We start from the raw sequence: 20447 nt of genomic DNA, 5'->3' as shown, positions 1-20447 counted from the left end.
CTCTGAGTCAGACTCTTATTCACACAGTCAAGTGGGAAGGGAAAGCGCACGAAGAAAGGGCGGACTTGGTCACACGTACGTACAGGAACGGGGCCTTCGCTCTACCAGAGACACAGGCATGCCTCGATGCCTTGGCGGCGCGCCTTAGACTACGAATGCGGTTGACCAAGAATTGGTCTCTCCGTCGGCTCGTCTCCTATTTTTTTTTCTCCATCCAGCAGAGGCGTGCCACCCTTCGCCCAACCTGTCCGTGTTCCTTCGTGTTTCCATTTCCTTGAGGTAAAAGGTAAAGAAAAAGTTCATCAGCTTTACGATTCTCTCTCCCCCGTTATGCTCACTGTCCGTTCTTCCAGAGTTAGTCCCGCCCGTTCGACCGCCTCGGTGCGTCCCAACCCGGTGAAACAGTAAGCCGAACGGGCAGGCAGCTCCGCGATCTCCTGCGTGCGCAAGCGCTGCATAGGCGCGCATCTGTTCGCTTGTATAGTACGCACTTTATCCCTGCTGGTGTAGCCTCCCAACGTTAGTTTTCGCGCCCTTCCCCCCCCACCCACCCACCCCACCCCATACACACACACACACGCTCCTCCTCCTCGTGCCTTTTTTTCTCATACCGGCAAGAGGAAGGGAAGGGTGCTGCAAAGCCGCGGGCCAATGCCGATGCACATGTTCCCGTGCCTGTGCTTGTCTTTGATCCTCTAAAATTCGAGCCATTTTCTTCCGCACGTCCACTTCCCCCACCCCCTTGACCCGCCCCCTGAAAAAAAAAGAAGCAGAGGGGACACACACGCGCACACACTTAATTGTGCGTGGTGGCACCTCAGGAGGCTCAGTACTCAGTATGTGAGGGTGGGGTGTGCGTGTGTTGGGGGGGAGGGGGGGTCCAGTGCACATCAAGTAGGGGGAGGCCCGTGCGATGCACCCCTGCGACTGCCGGCGGCCAGGTCTGGGACGGCGTTGCGCGCAGAGCGACCTGCGACCGTGAACAAACTTGCGCGTGTCGTGTGAGAGGCAGAGGGCCAGCGTGGCTCGAGGGTGCCTCGGCGTGCCCTCACAGAGCCCGCTCGGCGTGGGAGGCAGGGGCGGTTAGGGTTCGAGGCGGGGGGCCGTGCCCGGATGGACGGAGTCATCGCAGCGCTTCAACGCGCGCCGACGGCCGCCTCGCACCATGAGGCGGTGAGGCCTGTGCCTGTGTCAGGCATGGAGAAGTTTAGCGCACGCTGTGTGGTAGCGCTTAAGAATATGTTTTTTTTCTCCTCTCGACAAGCGGGCTCTTCTGCCACAAGCAGGTGAGCGGATGCGTATATGCGTTAAGGCGTCTGCACAGCACCGCCCCAGGTCCCTCTGTCAACGCCAAACTGTCTGCCGCTGGGCACGAGGGCGAGCTGCAGGCTTCGTGGCTTCCCGGCACAAAGCGCGAGTACTGGCCCCCCACCCTCAAAGGCTGGGCTTAGAGAACTAACTCAGGCATATCGAGCGGCAGGAAGGGCACGTGGATGCTAAAGACGCGGGCGGCATTTTCTTCGATCGTCTCACCCATCCCCCTCCTCTCTCTCTCCTCCAACACATCCTCGTCATCATTCGCTGCGCACGCACATGTGCACACCGAATCTAAAGTGCATTACTGCTTTCCGTGTACGTGCATGTGTGTGTGTGTATGTGTTAATTTCTGCTGAAAGAAATGAACAGTGCCTCAGCATTAGCTCCTTCTGGGGAGAAGGATGTACACTTCGTGCGCCGAGAGCGCTTCGAGATCAATCAGTATGTGCGTGTCCGCGTGACCGAGGCGCGCTACTCCATTGGTGTTGTCGCCAACATGGACGAGGATCAAGACCGGGCAACGGTCGAGACGCGAAACGGGTATGAAGTGACCGTACCGACCTCCGCACTTCGGCGGGCCTTCCTGCTGGTGTTGGACTTGAACGGGGTCCTTGTCGCCCGAGGACGAGGCAGCTTCGTCCTGCGCCCGCACGTGGTGGACTTCCTTAAATTTGTCTTCTCTAACTTCGTGGTGGCAGTGTGGACCAGCGGCCTTCAGCGGTCCTCGGATCCCATCATCGACCACGTTTTTGGCAGATACCGCGACCTACTCCTCTTCACGCTCTTTCGCGACGCGTGCGTGCCGAAGCCAACAGCGGAGAACCCGTATGGGACAGAGAAAAATCTGCAGGTCATCTTCGACAGATATCCACAGAGCTTTCACAGCGTGAACACCATCATCATCGACGATTCACCAGACAAATGTTCCCATCCCGACATTGCGCTTTGCCCCATCCCGTTCAAGGATCCGGTCGCGCAGGTGCACGACGAGGGGCTACTGCAGACAATGGAAGTGCTGAAGGAGGTGCTGGTTCTGGACTCTGGCGTCCCACTCATTCTCGCCGCTGAGCGGCGGCTTCAGCAGCTGGCCCAGCAGCAGCAAGAGCATCACCCTAGTGGAGAGAAGACGCGTGAGCAGAGGCTGTCGAAGGTATCGGCGTCAACGGCGGCAGCGTCCGCGTTGGCGACTGCGTCAGCAGAACCTGTTGCAGGGGCATCCGCCTCCAGCAGCCACGAGGTCCCTTCGAATATGGAAGAGGTCGAGTTGTGGAAGACGCGCCTCTGCTGCGAGCAACTTCGAGGGAAGTGTCCGCGTGGTGATCAGTGCCCCTTTAGCCACGATGCCGATGATGGTCGACCTTGCTCTCGCAAGAACAGCTGTCGGCTGCACGGCAGTCGGTGGCCAAAGACGCGCGAAGAGGCGCAGGCGGAGGAGCAGCGAAGAGAGGAACGCGATGCGATGCGTCAGCGCTTCGATAAGATGCAGCGGCAGCGCGAAGCTTGTCTACATCAGAAGAAGCTGCCGCGACACCGCAACGAAAGGCGTAACCGTCGCCGCGGCGCCTCTGACGACGGCGCGAATTGGGCCAAGGGTGCCATTGGGTTTACTCACACCGGAGACCCAATGTACGACAACATGATGGACCAGCAGCGGCAAGACAGCATATCGGCTGCGAAGGCGGCGGCAGTGTCGTTACCGAATGTCGTGACGGGCGCGACCTCGCGGAACATGAGCGGTGGCTCATCAGCGACGATAGCCACTGGTTGGCCACAAGCCGAACACCAGAGCGCCCAAGCGAGCAGCTCCGTTTCTCTTTTCTTCCAAACAGCGCTGGCAAGCAGCTCGGCAGCGCCCCCTTTAGAGCCCTTCAGCACGCGGCCCATCGCACCATCGGTATCGGCCACGGGCATGAGAACACAGGAGCAGCAGCATTCACCCGCGTTCACTAACTTGGTGCACAGCAGTGCGCCCTCGGAAAGGGGGAATAGCATTAGTGGTAATGAACATCAACGAGGGGGTGACAGTCAACAGCAGCAGCGGCCACGGCAATTCATCCACATCACCGGGGAGCAGGGCGACTCCACAGCCGTCGTTAGTCAACTGCAGGCACTTATGCGGCAGCGCTAAACGGCAAGGGGAGCCACAAAAATGTAAGCTCAGATGAGCGCGATACGCACATCACATGAAGCGAGTGGAGCTGAACAGAGGGTGACCTCTGCGTCATGGAGACTGAAGAATGGAGAGGTGCACGGCAGCCACAGCCATGACGGAGGACGAAAAAAAAGAAGTGCAGTATGCGACGTAGTCGCGAAAGGGATGCAAAGAGGAAACGACAGAGCCGCCCGTGCAGGGTAGCTGCGCGAACGAGAGGCAGGAAGCAGTAGTTGCAGCGAAAGAGAGAAGGACGGAGGGGAGCGAAAGGCTGTCTTGCCTGCGGTGCCGCATTTCTCTCATTTCGTTCCTGCTTTGGACCCTGTTTCTTTGGCGCATCACCTTCGTATATATATTTATATATATTTATATATACACCCTTTCCCTCTCGCCGCTGCTTGCACCCCTCTTCCCTTTGCACGTTTCTATCCGGATCCGTTCTCTTTTTTTTTGGTCGTCGCTGTGCTCAACATGGCATGGTTACTTGAATGCTGTAGAGGTCAGCCTTATCCCCTGCGGTTTGTTAGTCGGTGCGATTTATGTGCCGTCCCCCTCTCATGTCACAACGTCCTCTGTCTCTCCTTCCTTTCCTTCTTCCATGCCTCATGTGCCGCAGCGCTGTACGTGTGCCTCTGTCTCTCCCCCGCTCCCCGCTTTGCTTCGTTTCCCTGGCTGCTTTTTCCCCATCCACCCTCACTCTCTGGGTGCTCTCAGCAGGTCCAGCTGCGCGCGCGCACCGATTGCACCTGTGTATGTGTGTGTGTGTGTGTGTTCACCTCGAGCGTGCACAAACGCAGTGGGAGTGAGAAGTGGAGAGGAAGGGGAGGTGCGGCTCTATGTGATATGGCATCTTGAATTCGCGTCCGAAACGGTGGCAGCGGCGCTGTCCGTCTCTCCACCGCCACTGTGTGCGTTGTCAGCTTTTCAGGTCCGCATCTTCTCCGTTTGCTTTAGCGGCGCACCTCCGTCAAACGTGGCAACGCTGCACTCAGCCACAAAACTGCCTCTGTTCTGCTTCTCCCCGCGGCGGCCCCTTTTCGGCAGACTCAAAAATAGAAGACCGCGCGACTTGTTCGCAATGAGTGTCGCGCCTCATGTCCGCCGCGCATCTCGAATATCTGTCCTTCGCCCCCTTCTTTTTTCTGTGTGTTCGGGTATACTTGGGTCACTCACTCACCCACACGCACGCACACTCGTAACCGAGCGGTATTTCGCATTTCTTTCTTTTTTCCTTTTTCTTTTAATACGGCATCAACGCCGAACTCCTTTTTTTCGATTCTGCGATTCCACTCATCTTGACCATCCTCCGCCCTCTTCGACGATGCCTTACGTTCGCACGCTCGCTCGCAGATGTTGTGCCAGCATGCGCTACGCAACAATGCATCTCCTCCCCCACCCCACCCCATCCCACCCCTCCTCCTCTTGCCCCCACCCCCTCTCTTCCTCCATTTGCTGGACCACCGCGGGAACTAGGCCCAAGCTCGCACGGTTATCCTTCGCTCGGACGCGCGCACGTTTGCGTGTGTCGGCGTGTTAAACTTCTGGGGGAGGGGAGGGGGAACAGTGCCCCTGTGTATATGGATGTACTGTGGCAATCCTACACTCACACTTCAACTTGGCTCATCCTTGGCTTCTGCCTATACCCCACAGCCGTGTTCGTCTTCCCTGTAATGGCATAGGGATCCGGCGGAAGGAAGGATATATCCCGTTCCCCCACCCCTTCGCTCATCACAGAGAGCCGGCACGCTGTTGTGGTATAGGTGTGCTCACCTCAGTGGCCAAATGTGCGCATAAATGAAGCGCAGACGCTTAATGCATCTGTTTACCCCGTTGGGACCCCTCCACTAATCCCCAGCTCACTCCGCCACATACAAAGTGTTCTATTATCCATGAATGGTGCACCATGCCCCTCTCAAAAGTGCTGGCGCACCTTTCCTGTTATGCTGCGCGTTAGAGTGAGATATCTTGCACTCCTATGCGAGGTGGTGTGTGTGTGTGCATGTGTTGCGGGGGAGGTGGATCGAAGTTCCTCACTGTGCGCCACGTTGTGGATGTTCTGTGCGGGTGCCACAGATTGGTGCGTACATGCGTACATGCATGCATGCATGGGTGTACGCCCGTGTGTGTACGCCCTGAATGAACTTCATGGCGCCGCCCATAGTGAAGGAAGACAAGAACAAAAAGGCGCGGCTTTCATAGAAAGGACGCCCAGGAAATACACCATCCGACGGACATGAGGGAGTCCGTGTGCACACCAGACGTGGACGAATGTGTCATGGCGAAACGCAAACAAAAAAAATAAGAGAGAAAAAGAGACGGGAAAGACAAGAAAATGGAAATCGCTACTGAAGCTGATGGAAGAGGAGGGGGGTGAGGGGCGGAAGAGAACACCGAGAAGTGCAGGTGTGCGAAGGTATTTAGGTTTATGCGTATGTTCGTGTGTGTGTGTGTCTGATTCAGTTCGCCCTTCATTTTCGTGAGACAAATCGTCTTCTTTTTTCTCATTTCGCTCATTTTTCCCCTCCCTCTCTCCATTTTCTGGTGGCGATGGGATTCTCTGTTGCACCGGCAGGAAGGAATAAAAAAATGAAAAGGTACAGTAAGCGAAACGCATTAGCATGAGGTGCGGAGGAGGAAATGTGATGCCGTGGCTGCGCGCTACGCTTGTGCGTGAAGACGAGGCTGTTCAATGTGGTGTCGCATCTCCATGATGGGAGGTGAAGCCAACTGGCGTGCCTTGCCGATCCTTTCCGATGGAACGTGATTTTGATGGCTATCCGCCACCCTCCTGTCCCTCCCTCCTTCCTTTGCCTCTGTGCCGGTGCTGCGCTGATAGCTTCATGTCCCCCCATCCCCTTCTCTTTCCCTCCCTCCTCGCCACCACCCACACACACGCACACACTTCTGCCGTCGCGCTTCGGGGCATGAGAAAGGGGGAGCCTCAACTTCGAAGAAACGCAGCATTGAAGGCGTGAAAGCAACGTGAAAGCCTGGGATCACAGACAGCAGCAGCAGCAGCTGTGGGACACTCCAATAGCCCAAGAGCGAGCGAGAGGGAGAAATAGAGGTGCGCACATCTTACTGAGTCATGTGTGCACCCAATAGTCGCGCTGCGACACGCCAGCGGCACGCCGCGATGGTGCTCTATGTCATCTGTGTCATCGCCTACGGGATGTGTCTTGTCACCGAGTCGCACGAGGGTGCAGCGGAAGACATGGCGAGTGGGCATAGTGACGCCTCGAAAAGTGCGCGCGATGGTGATAGACATCAAGGCAGCCCACCCCATACTTTTTGCGGTGTCGAATTCGCGGAGAGCTACACGGTGGCGATCGCCACCACAATGCCCCTGGAAGGTCATCTCCCCATGACGCAGATTGGACAGCTGTACGTGGACAAAGCCGCCGGTGCTGCTCGTGTGGACCATGTGTTCCGTGGGCAGCGCACCTCCTTTCTAGTAGACAACCGCCACCTGCGTGGCTTTTTCTTCTTCGACACAGCGAGTGGTGACGACGCTGACCATGCAGGAGACGGCAGCGAGGGCAACGACGAGGGCCCCTCTCAGCGCTGCCATGTCTTCTACCTGCCACACAAGGCGATACCTCTTTGCGTGCCGCGGCGATACACCGCGTCCTCGCACGAGTCGGTGGTCCGCGGTGTGCCAGTGACCCGCTTCAGCGGGGTGGAACGGTACGATCACACCCCGCTGGTGGAGCAGAACTTCTACGTACTGAACGCGACCGGCGCGGAAGGCGTGGCCCCCATGGTGATTCCGTGGCGTCTGGAGCTGAGTGCGCGTTCAGACCTCGAGGCACGTACGATCACTGGCGCCCCCCACAAGCCGCCGAACTGGCGCTTTTTTGGCCATCCCATGTTTGATGAACTCGTCCTCGCCCCCGCACAGGAGAGCCGGCTGCAGCTGTGGGAGCCCACATACGATCTGCTCACCGTCGACTTCTACAACTACTATCCAACGAAGTTGGGACCAGATGTATTCGAGGTCCCGCCGCAGTGTACAGCGGTGCTTCGCAAAGGCACGAGCACCAGGGGGGGCGCCCCTGAAGAGGCAAGCGCATCGGCGCGCAACGAAACGGCTTCAACTGAAAGGGAGCCGCTGCTTGAGCTGGCGGCCATACAACTCTTTCTAATTCAGTGGCACGTCTTGCAGAATACATCTGTGGGGTGGCACTTGACTAAGAAAGTCGATGCGCAGTGAAGTAAGGGGGGCAGTGGAGGATACGTGCCTCTTCTGCCCGCCCGCCTCCCTCCCTTTCTTCCTCGATTCACTGTCCAACTCGTGGCGGTGCTTTCACTTTTTAGGCAAGGGAGCCGCTCTGCCAAAGCAAAGTGGCTCAGCTACATGCAAAGAGCCACGCGCACGCACGGCATTACTCCATCATTCTTCCTCTCTCCAGTGCTGCTGCCCCCCCCACTCCCCACCCCGGGCGGGGCCCCGTTTATTTATTTCTTCTCATCTCGATGCGGCTGCGCATCACGACGCGGTGAAGGGACGGCAATTCACGGCTGGCACGCTGGTCTCGCAGATTTGGGTGGATGAAGTAAAACAGGCAAGACAAGAAGTCGGGTAGCCACCGCCGCCGACGAGTATTTCGCCCTTCTTTGCTGAGGCACCCGCGCCTCGAATCTCAGGCCCACGCCCTCTTCTTGGGTCTCCTCGTCTGTGTGTGTGTGTGTGCGTGTGTAGTCAGTGTGGTGTGGCTCTCTTTCTCCCTCTGTTTGCCGGGGAAGAGGAGAAGGAGGGGGCGCGAGTCGGCATCTCTCACCGTGAAGCTCTACAAGTGCCCCCGGCCGTCCACTGTCCGTGAGTGCGTTTTTTTTCTTTGCAGATATGGTCGAAGCACGACCGTCACACACCCCGTCGCCACCATCATCATCATACCCGCGCCATGCGCGCTTCACTCTCCTGCATTCTTTTCTACCCCTTCCAACCCCTCATGTCTCCTCCCCCTCCTCCCCCCATGTTGGGGCTTTCCGCTCCTGAGGGAGAAATGGCGATATCAGCACAGACAGCAAGCTCAAAAAGCGCCTGCATCGATGCAGCACCTTATATAAGGGGTGAAGGAGGAAGAAGGGGAAGCACATCGGACCTGCGTGAATGGCAGAGAGCGGTGTGTATCAGTACGCTCCTATCGCGTGTGCTTAGTGTTCATATTCCCCGATGTATATTTCCTCCTCTCTCTCTCTTCACGCTTTGGCGGTGGAGGAGTGTGTATGGGTATGTGCTCTCGCTTTTAAAAGGGAAGGAAAGCGGCAAGCGGCGGGTATCGATCTCGGCGCACGCGCGCTCTCCGTGACCGCACGGCCTGCCACCACTCACTTTCTATCAACTCGTTTATCAATCGCACGCATACGCACATACCCGCTCTTGCAGACGGCGAGGTCATCCTCGCACAGGCGCTTCTTTTTGCGTGCACGTCACGATGGCACGCGACATGCAAGCGCCTCGTACCAGGGTTGTCGATTGCCCTCCCTCCCCCTCTCTACCTCTCAACTGCCCCCTTCTCTCTGGCGAAGATTCCTCCACCCCTTGTATTCCACGCTTCCTGCTCGTAGACACGCATGCGCGAGCATGTAGCCAGCGGCACCAAACTCAACCTCGCCGAGGGGCCCTATCAGTCCATACAGCCTGCACGCGCCGCGGACCACCACTGTGCACGGCCTCACAGAAGCAGAGGCAGCCGTGGCAGTCACCGCTCCGGTTGCAGCAAGCCCTTTTTGCGATAGAGTGGTGTCGGCTCGGGCCCATGGAAGGTCTCAGAGCCCCCGGCGCTTCCCGTCTCTGTCGTGTACCTCTATGATCGCCCAAACGTTACGGAATAACAGCAGACACCGACAATCTCCCTTTGTGACCTCATCAACGCGTATGCGCTTCAGTAGGCCATTACGCATCTGCTCCACCACTACCCGCCGCTCTCCAGTCGGCTTGTGCAGTTGCCTGATGGCGAGCGCATGGTTGGCCGCCCTGACAGCAGCGCGCTGCATCGACAGAGCCTCCAGCCACGGACTACCTAACCCTCTTCAATGTGCGAGAGCGCTATCTGCCGCCGGAGGTAGACGCGGCCGCCCACTTCCCCGTCGGCTGCCTCTCAAGTACCAAGGCTGGGCCACAGATGCTTCGAGGTGAGCCGCTTGACCAGGCTGCCGCGGCACTGCACAAAATGCTGCGAAACCCAAGACGCGCGTCCGCGACTACTTGGCGCTCAGTGGCCTTATGCGCAGTGTGCAAAAGAAGCTCTACATGCACAGCGCCCCTGTATGCGAGGAGGCGCATCCCGTGCTGGTGTCGGTACCCTTTACAGATCTCTCTCTCATCGACGGACTTGGGTAGATTCTGCCGCGTCCTCCCAACGTTCGCGGCAGATGCGGCTGGAGAGGCCGCCACTGAGGTGAGGGGGGAGGGGAGCGGGTGTGAAGGGCCTTGTAGTCTGCCTGGTGCTAGTGGAATCGCTGTGGGAATGCCTGGAGAACGCCACCCTCTTGGGCCGCATCTCCGTTGATGCTGCGACCTCCTGGTGTGTCTCCATGCACAGGTCGCGCCGCGTTGAAGAACAAGCCGGAATGCAGTGTCCCAGCTACTCTTTTTTTCCGTTTGCCAGTCTTACCCATCCGCTAAGTGCGGATGTACACGACGCCTCTCTTCCCGGATTCTCTCTCCGCCAAGCTGCGCAGGTGTGCCGACACATGCGCGTGAAGAGCCGTACGTGCAGACCCCACCATCGCCCGGCGAGATCAAGGAAGACGATCGTCTGCCGAGCCCCCACCGGTCTGCTTGCCTTCATTCCTCACAACAGCAGCGCGAGCGTCAGGGAGAGAGTGTTCGTTAGGATTTGTCATGATCCTCAGCGCACCTCATTGTGCGTGGTGGCACCTCAGGAGGCTCAGTACTCAGTATGTGAGGGTGGGGTGTGCGTGTGTTGGGGGGAGGGGGGGTCCAGTGCACATCAAGTAGGGGGAGGCCCGTACGATGCACCCCTGCGACTGCCGGCGGCCAGGTCTGGGACGGCGTTGCGCGCGGAGCGACCTGCGACCGTGAACAAACTTGCGCGTGTCGTGTGAGAGGCAGAGGGCCAGCGTGGCTCGAGGGTGCCTCGGCGTGCCCTCACAGAGCCCGCTCGGCGTGGGAGGCAGGGGCGGTTAGGGTTCGAGGCGGGGGGCCGTGCCCGGATGGACGGAGTCATCGCAGCGCTTCAACGCGTGCCGACGGCCGCCTCGCACCATGAGGCGGTGAGGCCTGTGCCTGTGTCAGGCATGGAGAAGTTTAGCACACGTTGTTTAGCAGCGAATGGGCCCGTCGGTCAACAAGCTATTCCGTCCCTCCTTCCCTCTTTTTCTCGCCTGCTTCACGTATATGCGATAGCACCACACCCTTAAACTTGCATCCAAACGCGATCCTCCGCCTCTTCACAGCTCGTTGAGTGGGCACTATACGCTGCAAACCTTAAAAGAAACGCGACGGCATTGGTTTTTCGCCTCCCTCCTCTCCCTTTCTGTATTTCTCCTCTGCCCACATCACCCCTCGCGTCACACACGAGAGGGAAGGGGGCGCCAACTGTTTATCACCGAGTCTCACTGGTACACACTCGACCGATATACGCAGCCACTTCCCCCTCCTCCACCCCCCCCATTCCCCACTCCTACACAGCACGTACACAGCAGACCTCCTATTCAGCATGGAGAACCTTCAGCAGTACAAGCTTTACAAGGAGAAGAAGATGAGCATTGTGCTCGCCCCCTTCTCTGGCGGCCAGCCGCACAGTGGCGTAGAGCTGGGCCCTGACTACCTTCTCAAGCATGGACTGCAGCAGGATATGGAGAAGCTTGGATGGAAGACGACCCTTGAGCGGGTATTTGACGGCAAGGACGTTGAGGCGCGCAAGGCGAAAGAGAAGGACGACGTCATCGGTCGCGTTAAGCACCCGAGACTGACGGCGGAGTGCACGGAGAAGATATACAAGTGTGTGCGCAGGGTTGCCGAGCAGGGTCGGTTCCCTCTCACCATTGGCGGCGATCACTCTATCGCCCTCGGCACGGTGGCTGGCGTGCTTTCTGTGTACCCAGACGCCGGTGTGATTTGGGTGGACGCCCACGCCGATATCAACACCATGTCCGGCACAGCCTCTGGAAACCTGCATGGCTGCCCCCTGTCGATCCTGATGGGGCTTGATCGCGAGAACATCCCCGAGTGCTTCTCGTGGGTACCACAGCTGCTGAAGCCGCACAAGATTGCTTACATTGGTCTGCGAGATGTGGACGAGGCAGAGAAGAAGATCCTGCACGACTTGAACATCGCCGCCTTCAGCATGCACCACGTGGACCGCTATGGCATGGAAAAGGTGGTGGCCATGGCGATCGACGCCATCTCACCCAAGGGCACAGAGCCGCTGATGGTGTCCTATGACGTCGACACGATTGACCCCCTCTACGTCCCGGCGACGGGCACCCCCGTCCGCGGCGGCCTCTCTTTCCGAGAGGGTTTGTTCCTGTGCGAGCGCGTCGCCGAGTGTGGCCGCCTTGTCGCTCTGGACGTGGTCGAGTGCAACCCGCTTCTGGCCGCCACAGAAGCGCACAGGAGCGACACAATCTCTTTCGGCTGCGCCATTGCACGCTGCATGATGGGCGAGACGCTTCTCTATAATCCGCGTAAGAGCGCCAAGCTTTAAACGTGTGCGTGCACACTGTTGTCGAGCGTACGTGTCCTTGCTCGTCGAACTCCACGTACCCCCTGTAGGCCAACACATTGCCATTGAGCGGCCGCTGTATCTGTCTGTCTGTGTCTGTGTGTGTGTGTGTGTGCCGAGTAGGGTGGCTGATTTGATCAGCACCGCCTCCGAAAAGGAACAGCAAGATAAAAAAACCTCTAAGCAAGGGCCCCGAACGGGGGAAGAAGAAAGGAGAAGCGCGTGGCCAGAGAAAGGGGGAGGGGGAAGGTGGGTGGGGCGCTCGCTATGACAGCGACGACGGCTGTATGTTCCTTTTGCGCTCCGTAGACCGGCTGCCCGCGCGCGCGCGCGCTTCATCCTCTCCGGCTGCTGATGTGATGGCGACTTTGAGGACTGCCCGCTGTGGATATATAGGCTGTCGCCTCTGTTGGCTCTGTTGGCTCGCCTGTTTTTCCTTTTTTTTAGGGGGAGAGGGGGCGTATCGAACCCTTTTTGTTGTTCTTAGCTTTTCTGTCTGCATCTTCAGCCGGAGCTGTTCCCTTTTTGCTCCCCCACCGCCACCCCTGTCCTCCTCGCGCAAACGTCTCTCTCCGTCCAAGGTTGACACAGGCGCAGAGACGCTCACACAAGCAGGTGAGATCACTGTGATGAGGCGAAGAGGGAGGAAGTTTGATGCGGCACACGTGAGTAGTTGGTGTGTGTGTGTGTGTTTATCTGTGCCGCGTGAATCGAAACGGTGGGATATGTTGGAGGAGAGGGGAGGGGGGGAAGGGTGCGATCGGCTCTAGCGAGAGCTGGGGGCGTGGGTCATTTCTGCGTTGATCTCTTTCCTCTCCATCCCCCCCTTCCCCTCCCTTACCCTCCTCCTGCTCCGTTCAAAACTTAAAGTGCAACACAGGATCGTAGAGAAAAAAAATGCGAAGAGAGAGGTGAAGACAGGGGTGGTGGGAAAGCAGAGCGGCGTTTATATTTAACCGTAGCATAGACGACCGAACGAAAAAAAAACCAAAGCCACTGTACAGCTGTAATGATCTGTCGTTCCTCATATGCTTCGGCTCATGCGCCCCATGTTGCGTGGAATGAATCAGCCACCGCACTCAACGTCGAAGACAGTCAAACACACACACACATGCACGCGTGACCGCGCATGGCGTTGCGTTTCCGTTCGTTTCGCTTTTCCCCCTTTTCTTCCGAATCTTTATTAATGTGACGTGTTAACAACTCCTTTCTCTGGAGCCTTTTTTTTGCGCCTCTTCCCGGTTCAGCACCGCAACGAATGGCCAACAGAAGAAGTGGCGAGGGGCAAATATTTTTAAAAAAGGTAAAGGTAAAGGGAGATATCAGAGGCGCAAGAGATGACAAAAGTAGACGTTATCACCCCCTCTCCGCCACTGAAGTGCAGCGGGGGGTGTCATCGAAAGTGGAAGAGAGGTGAACCCATCAGTGAAACAGACACGTGATGCTGTCGGGAGCAGCCCCTGTCCAGGCAAAGCACTCTGTGGATGTGGGTGTAAATGAGAGGGAGAGGGGGGAGTCGGCTCATGTAGCGGCGATCGAACAGCGAGACAGCTTGCGGGGAGAGCATATGGTATGGAAGAGGGAGGCAGTGCGGACGTGAGAGCCGTGCGGCCACTTGCCGCTTTTTTTTCACGAGGATCCTCCCCACCTCTCGCGAACGCTTTCGGGCTTAGGGTCTGTGCCTTGGTGTCTGCGACCCCTTTAGTCAACCCTCTTTGTTGTTGGGTGCTCCCGAGATGCCTTTGCCCCTCTCTTTCTCTCTTTCCGCTGTATCTCTTCCCCACACATGCACAGGGGCGGATGCATCCATCGTCTCGTCGCCCTCTAAGCCAAATCCTTCTCTTCCCATCACCACTGTGGTACAGACGGAACCCCTAAGGGACTCTTTTCGTCTTTGTTGTGTGCGTTCATTTGTTTCTTTCCCCATGCGGTGCCGATGCGTGGGAATTTTCTGTTCCTATTCTGGCTGAAGATGTGCAGGCGCGTGTGCACCTGCTCGTCTCACAGACTCGTCTTCTCTTTTTTCTATTCCTCTCGCTCCCTCCTCCTCACTTTCCTGCCTGCAACGGCATCGGTGCATCGTTGTGGTCTTAAACTTTCTCCCCCACCACCACCTCCTCTCTGTCCCTGTCCACACTCGACCCACTTAATGCCTGCGCAGGCGCTCGCTCTCGCTCTCGATCTCTCTCTCTCCCTCTCGGTGACGGTCCCTCTTTCAGCTTCGAGCAACCCTCCACCGTTGTTTGGCTGTGCTGTCGGCGGCAGCGCAGAGATAATAGAGAGAGAGTGGCGGGGGGTGCGAGATGTGAGGAGGCGACGCGATACGGAAAAGGCGCACTTGCTTTTTTTATTATCTTTCGGTAAACGCTCTATGCATCTGTGAATTTCTTAATGTACGCGCGCATGAGAGACCCGTACAGCCACAGATGCATACGCGCGCGCGCTCAAACAGGAATACCCCACCATTGCGTATGCTGTCGTGTTTGCATCCACGTGCGTATCCAACAAGGGCCTCGCTAGCGCTTACCCCCCTCCTCCTCCTCCGCTGTCCCGTTATCGCTTCTCTAAGTGTCCACGTTAATTCATGAAAACGCTTCTTTTCCCCCCCTCTCTGCCCAATCCACCCTCCCTTCATGGTGGGCCGTTTGGTGTGAACCTCAGACCCCCCAACTAAGCCCCGGTGTGCCCTCTACGTCCTTGCTGACATCGTCCACTGCCGTCAGGCTCTCCCACACCCGCCCACGCGCCCGCTATGGGGCGTGCGCGACGGTGCCGGGAGCGCCGGACGGTGGCATTGTCATCCTCCCTTGTGTGAGTGCCTTTTTGCGACAAACGTCTCGCTCTTTACGCTGAAAGGTGGAAGGGGAGAAGCACGGATACAGAACGACGATGGAAGAGAGGAGCGGGGGCTTGCTCGGTGAGTTCTCGTCTCATGTGCGGGAGGCCCTCTCACTCAGGCAAGCGCAGGCCCCACACAAGCACAAGCACGCCCGCACATTTCCTCTCCCCCTCACAAGTCCTCCTATCCGAGTCCTTCTTACATTTTGCGTGTCGATCGCGGTCCCCATTGCCTTGCGCACCTCTTTTTTTTCCCCTTCTGTCAGCGTATGTGCCTCTCCTGTTAGTGTGCGTGTGTGCATGTGTGTCCTCGTCTGCCTGTCTCTCGCGCGCCGGCTCCCCTGTAGACGCCCTCTCTTTTTGAAGGTTGCTCCTCGATGAGGTGTGGTGCGCGGGTCTACGCCCCACCCGACGGAGCGAAAAGCTTCCGAGGTTTGCGCAGGGGATGACGCAGGGGACCCGCAGCAACGATGATGATACAGTTTGAGATGGAAGACGTGGGGAAGCGGGGGGTGCAACCTCACCTCCTACCCGCCCTCTTCCCCATGGCCTCCCCCCTGCTGTGATATCGTCATCGCAAGCGCACCCGTACGCGAGGACCTCAGGTGACCAACGCAGTACGCATAGGTCCACAAATATTATGCATAATCGATGAGCTTGTACATGGGTGTCATATGCATCGCCTCCGCACTGAGCTATTGCCACTATGGACACGCGACGATCCGGGTCAATAGCGGGCCATGTAAGATGCCCAGGAGAACCAGAAGCTGAGAACGCAAGCACGTCCCTTGTAAATTCGCGCGTCACCATGTGAAGCGCTGCAGCCGACATTCTAGTGTGGAACGCGGTCCATTGCGATGGTGTGGGTGTATGCGTGCGTGACGGATAGTAGGGAAGCATCACCGCAGCTGTGCATCGATGAGCCCACCTCATCGAGTGCCCTCGGTCGCAACTCGCCCCTGCCCTCACTTCAACGCCCAAGGCGCCCGCGCCCTTCCTCGTCTCTAGCCTTTTCTCTTCCGTCTCGGTTCTCATTGCTGCGATGCGCTACTGCCCATACACATGCACGCCACTGTCCGCTGCGCCTACGATTTTCTCTTTTTCGTTACTCCGTCGCAGCCCAGGCAACCACCATATTCACAAGCGAGCCCATTGATACGTACGACCACCCGTCTGGAGTATGGTGCACCGCTGGGCCCTCAGGCTACACTGCGGCGGCAAGGAATATTCGGTTGCGCGTGCGGCCCGTGCTCGCGCAGGTAAGCACAGGAACGGAAGAGCCGCCAACAAACGACAACATATGCACCGGCCAGTGCTGCAGCCGCACGTAGACAGCACTTTCGAACGAGTGGAGAACGAACCTGAAGATGGGCTTGGCAGTACTCCGAGAGAGCAGCCTTTCAGTTTGACTCCCTCGTGGCTTCTCTACCGCAATGACGAATGATACACGCGCGCACGCATCTCATTGTGCGTGGTGGCACCTCAGGAGGCTCAGTACTCAGTATGTGAGGGTGGGGTGTGCGTGTTGGGGGGAGGGGGGGTCCAGTGCACATCAAGTAGGGGGAGGCCCGTACGATGCACCCCTGCGACTGCCGGCGGCCAGGTCTGGGACGGCGTTGCGCGCAGAGCGACCTGCGACCGTGAACAAACTTGCGCGTGTCGTGTGAGAGGCAGAGGGCCAGCGTGGCTCGAGGGTGCCTCGGCGTGCCCTCACAGAGCCCGCTCGGCGTGGGAGGCAGGGGCGGTTAGGGTTCGAGGCGGGGGGGGCGTGCCCGGGTGGGCTGAGCCGCCGCGGTTCCCCGGCGCGGCGAGGGGCCCTGGGCAGCCGGCGCGCGAACCCTGCCCCCTGGGCGAGCGCAGGCCGCGGTGAGCAAAGGGGAGGGCGGAGGGCTGTTTCGGCGGGGAAAGGCGGGGCGCGGGCCGGCGGGCGGCGCGCACGCGCCCCCACACCCGCGGCCTTCCAACGCGAGCAGGAAACAAGAAAACAGAAGCCCAACGCGACAGCAACAGCCCCCATGCAACCGCCGTGTGTACGCTTGGGGGTGGGGTGGCGGGAAACTTGCGATCGCGCGCCTGCCCGTGTCGACCCTCCCCGGCGGGAAGACGTTTCGGGCAAGAAAATGAGAGGGACAGAAAGCGTCCTCGCTCAAGGGGCACCTCCCCATCTGCACTCACACGCCATCACGGAAGTAAGCCAGCGCACACCCTGCGCAGAGCGTTGTCTCGGTGTTCCTGGCACCGTCCCTTTTTTTCTCGAGCTGAGGTTAACACAGCGGCACGCGCAGACCAGACGATGCATCTCACGTGTCCGTCACACACGTGCAGCCCCATCGTCCAAAAGAGTTGTAAGAGCGCACACACACGCACACGAGTGGCATGCAGAGCAAAGAGAAACGAGTGCCAGAACTTAGACGCACAAGAGGAGAGAAAACGAAACAGCAGTCTAGTGGCAAGGTAAAAGATGAAGTGGGAAGGAGGTGGCGAGAAGGAAAAGAAGAGGAGGGGGGTCGGGAAGAAAATGGAGGAGAAAGGCGCCGAGATGACCGAGGGTCTGCGACACAGACGTTGATCTCTGAAGGGAGAGAGAGAAAGCTGGCCAACAGAAAAAAAATAGAGAGAGAAGCATTGTTGCCTTCGAATTTCGCTTTCACATACCAGGGAGCGGGGTGGGGGTGAAGAGAGCCTCCACGGCACACAGGCGCGCTCACGCTGGTGAGCAACATGGGAACATACAGCGATGGAGCAAAGGCGTGGAGAATGGAAAGAAAAAAGAGCTTTACGTACTGAGAGCCCAAAGAAAACCCGAGACGGTGTATGGGGGCGCGCTCTCAGATGAGCTGCTTCTCTTGCATCCACTGCTTCAGCGCCATGTACTCCTGCAAGCGGCAGTTGCCGTAGTAGACGTAGTCGAGCCCACTACTCCCCTTTGCGAAGAGGTCGTCGTCGTTGGCGTTGTTGGTGCACTCGTCGGGGTTGGCGCACATCACAAAGGACCAAAGCGACCAGCTCAGGTGCGAGCACATGGTGCCAATGAACACTTCCGTGATCTCCTCACGGGTAACCGGGGTGGCGGCGTCGCGCGCGGAGCCGGCGGGTGCCGCGGCTGCAAAGTACGCCTGAAGCCCTTTTAAGCAGACATGGCCGAGGTGCATCTCCGCCGGCGGCGGCGTTGGCGGTGCCTTCCCTTCGTGTTGCTCGCGATACCGGTCATACGTTTGCCATGTAGTGTAAATGAGTTCCTGGCAGCGCGGGTACGTCATTGGGAGCCCCTTCCACTGCTCCTTATACTCCTCCGGGGGAAAGGTGTAATGATACTTGATGAAGCCAGGCTCACCCTCGCCGGTGCCACGGGTGTAGTCGTAGTCAAGCTCGCAAATCGTGTTGCCAAGATCAAAGCAGCGGTAGTTCACATCCGTGTACTCGAAGTCGATGAAGATGATGCCCTTCATGTCCACCAGGTTTCGGTGGCGGCCCTTCTTGGAGAGGAATCTTCGACTAAAGGCGGTTGACTGTTCAGAGGTCACCGGCATCACCTCGTCCTCTTCATCGTCGTCGGCAGCCTGTCGGCGCATCTCCTTCGGCACCTTGCGCCACGCCAGGAGGATGTTGCCCGGGTTCAGGTCGTTGTGCGAAAAGACGAGCGGTACTGACCGCTTCATGAGCAGCTCGCGTAGCAGCATCACCTCGGCGCTAATAAAGGATACGAAGGAGGCGCGGTAGGACTCCACAATGAGGTTGCTGGTGAGTCGCAGAAAGCGGAAGCACGTGCGCTCGAAAGAGGATGGGCATGCGTCCTCCATTAGCTTCTGGCTTGTGTTCTCATGGTAGTAGTCGCTCTTGCTCACCATCACTACCTTCTTCAGGCGCGCTGACAAGACGTCGCAGTACTGCTCGGGGGTGACGTATTGACAATCTGCAAGCGCCGGGTGCAGCACCTGGCGGGTCTTCTCCTTGTTGACGTTCTGCGGGAGAAAAGAAGCATACGGCAAGCGGTGCATCCTGTGTACCAGCAGCCACACCTCTGCCAGCAAGGTTTGGCTGCGAAGCAGCATATCTGTCGAGCACGTCGCAACATCGTCCATGAATTCCTCGACACGGCCCCATTTGAAGGAATGCAAGACGGCCGGGCTTAGCTTCGCTCGACTCATCTCGCGCATCGCCATCACGTCACGGAACCGGTCAATCGCCTCGCTGTCACCGCTGCCATACACGCGCAGTAGCACCGTCTTGCCAGGGAACTCGGGGTGCGCCAGGCGGTACACGTGATTACTGTTGCCGCCCGACAGCTTCTCCACGTCCAGCTCGTCCAAGAGCATCTGTGAGGCCTCCTTTGGGCTTTCAGCAACGTTGAGGCTGGGCGGACGCTCGGCGGTGGTGGCAGGCCCCGGCGGGGTGCCGCGCACTGCGAAGAACGTCTGCGGGTCGAAGAGGTGCAGTAGCGGCATCCAGTCCCCCACAGATGACATGTTCCTCTCATGCCTCGTGTTCACCGCCACCGACCTGCGACGATGCCGTCGGGAGCCCTCGACCTTCTGCACTGCTTTCCTGTGCAGCGAGCGGCACAACCTGTAGATCAAGTCGCGCGTCTCGGCGTCCTCCGTAACGTCGCCTAGCTCTGACAAGTTGTCTGTCATGCTGTTGCGTGTGGAGTGTGTCAGCGTCGAGTCCCACGAGTCGTCGGACGCCATCGAGAGAGGGGTGCTCTGGGCGTTCTCGCCCCTGAGAGACTTAACGTACTCGTACAGGGCAGAACGCGGCGGCTCGCGCCCTGAGCGCGTGATCAGCTCACGCATGTTCACTGTGCGGAATGCATCTTCCAACTCGCCCGCGTTCATCATTGTGTCTTTTTGCTTGCACACGTTCGCGCAGCTCTCGCACTCGTTGTGGGCGTTGTGCGGGAGGGGAAGGGGGAGAGAAGGTGCAGCGACGGCAGGCGTACGCAGCGGAGGGAGAAAGCAGATCACTGACGGAGAACGAGGAGGAGATGCAAAGTTTGAACGAAATCGGGTGCCGCGTGCACACACACACACACACGCTGAGATGGGCGGAGATGGTCGTGCAGATTCCTCAATATGGATTCATCCGTCTTCCTAAGAAACTGAAACGGATCCAAACTCGGGAAGGGGCAAAAAAAAAAAAGAGGGAAGAGAATGGCGACGCCGGTGAGTGATGCGGCGCGGCGGCCCGTGTTCCAGTGGGCGGAGGGATGGGCAGATTGATTTCGAGGTGGAGGGGGGGGGTGACAAGGGTGAGAGAGTGCGCGTGAAAGGGTTCGTAACGTCAATGCGCTTCTTTCCCTTCCAGGCTGTATCCGTAGGCGGCAGTGACTTAAAGGGGAGGGGAGGGCCGCCAAACGACGTCGCACGCGACACAATAGACGAGAAGAGTGGAGCTGAAGTACAGGAACCGACAGACAGACTCAATAGCGATTGCGACGGCTTTGC

General features: G+C 58.3%; 4 protein-coding genes across 4 annotated transcripts; 3 read left to right on the top strand and 1 right to left on the bottom strand.

The window, feature by feature from the left end:
• Positions 1-1678: 1678 nt before the first annotated feature.
• On the top strand, positions 1679-3445 carry LSCM1_00904 (uncharacterized protein; the record flags this gene model as incomplete). Its single annotated transcript, XM_067318531.1, has 1 exon — positions 1679-3445. The coding sequence occupies one exon, from the start codon at positions 1679-1681 to the stop codon at positions 3443-3445; it is 1767 nt and encodes a 588-aa protein (XP_067174636.1).
• A 3112-nt stretch (positions 3446-6557) lies between these two features.
• Positions 6558-7682, top strand: LSCM1_00903 (uncharacterized protein; the record flags this gene model as incomplete). The annotated part of the gene is made up of 1 exon (XM_067318530.1): positions 6558-7682. The coding sequence occupies one exon, from the start codon at positions 6558-6560 to the stop codon at positions 7680-7682; it is 1125 nt and encodes a 374-aa protein (XP_067174635.1).
• Positions 7683-11157: 3475 nt separating this feature from the next.
• Positions 11158-12147, top strand: LSCM1_00902 (uncharacterized protein; the record flags this gene model as incomplete). The annotated part of the gene is made up of 1 exon (XM_067318529.1): positions 11158-12147. One exon carries the CDS (start codon positions 11158-11160, stop codon positions 12145-12147), a length of 990 nt encoding a protein of 329 aa, XP_067174634.1.
• Positions 12148-17831: 5684 nt separating this feature from the next.
• Positions 17832-19841, bottom strand: LSCM1_00901 (uncharacterized protein; the record flags this gene model as incomplete). Its single annotated transcript, XM_067318528.1, has 1 exon — positions 17832-19841. One exon carries the CDS (start codon positions 19839-19841, stop codon positions 17832-17834), a length of 2010 nt encoding a protein of 669 aa, XP_067174633.1.
• Positions 19842-20447: the final 606 nt, after the last annotated feature.

The sequence above is a fragment of the Leishmania martiniquensis genome, chromosome 35, assembly GCF_017916325.1.
Source record: "Leishmania martiniquensis isolate LSCM1 chromosome 35, whole genome shotgun sequence".
NCBI classification, from domain to species: Eukaryota; Euglenozoa; class Kinetoplastea; order Trypanosomatida; family Trypanosomatidae; genus Leishmania; species Leishmania martiniquensis.
Note: the sequence above shows the minus strand (reverse complement) of the source record. Positions and strands in the feature narration are given on the sequence as shown.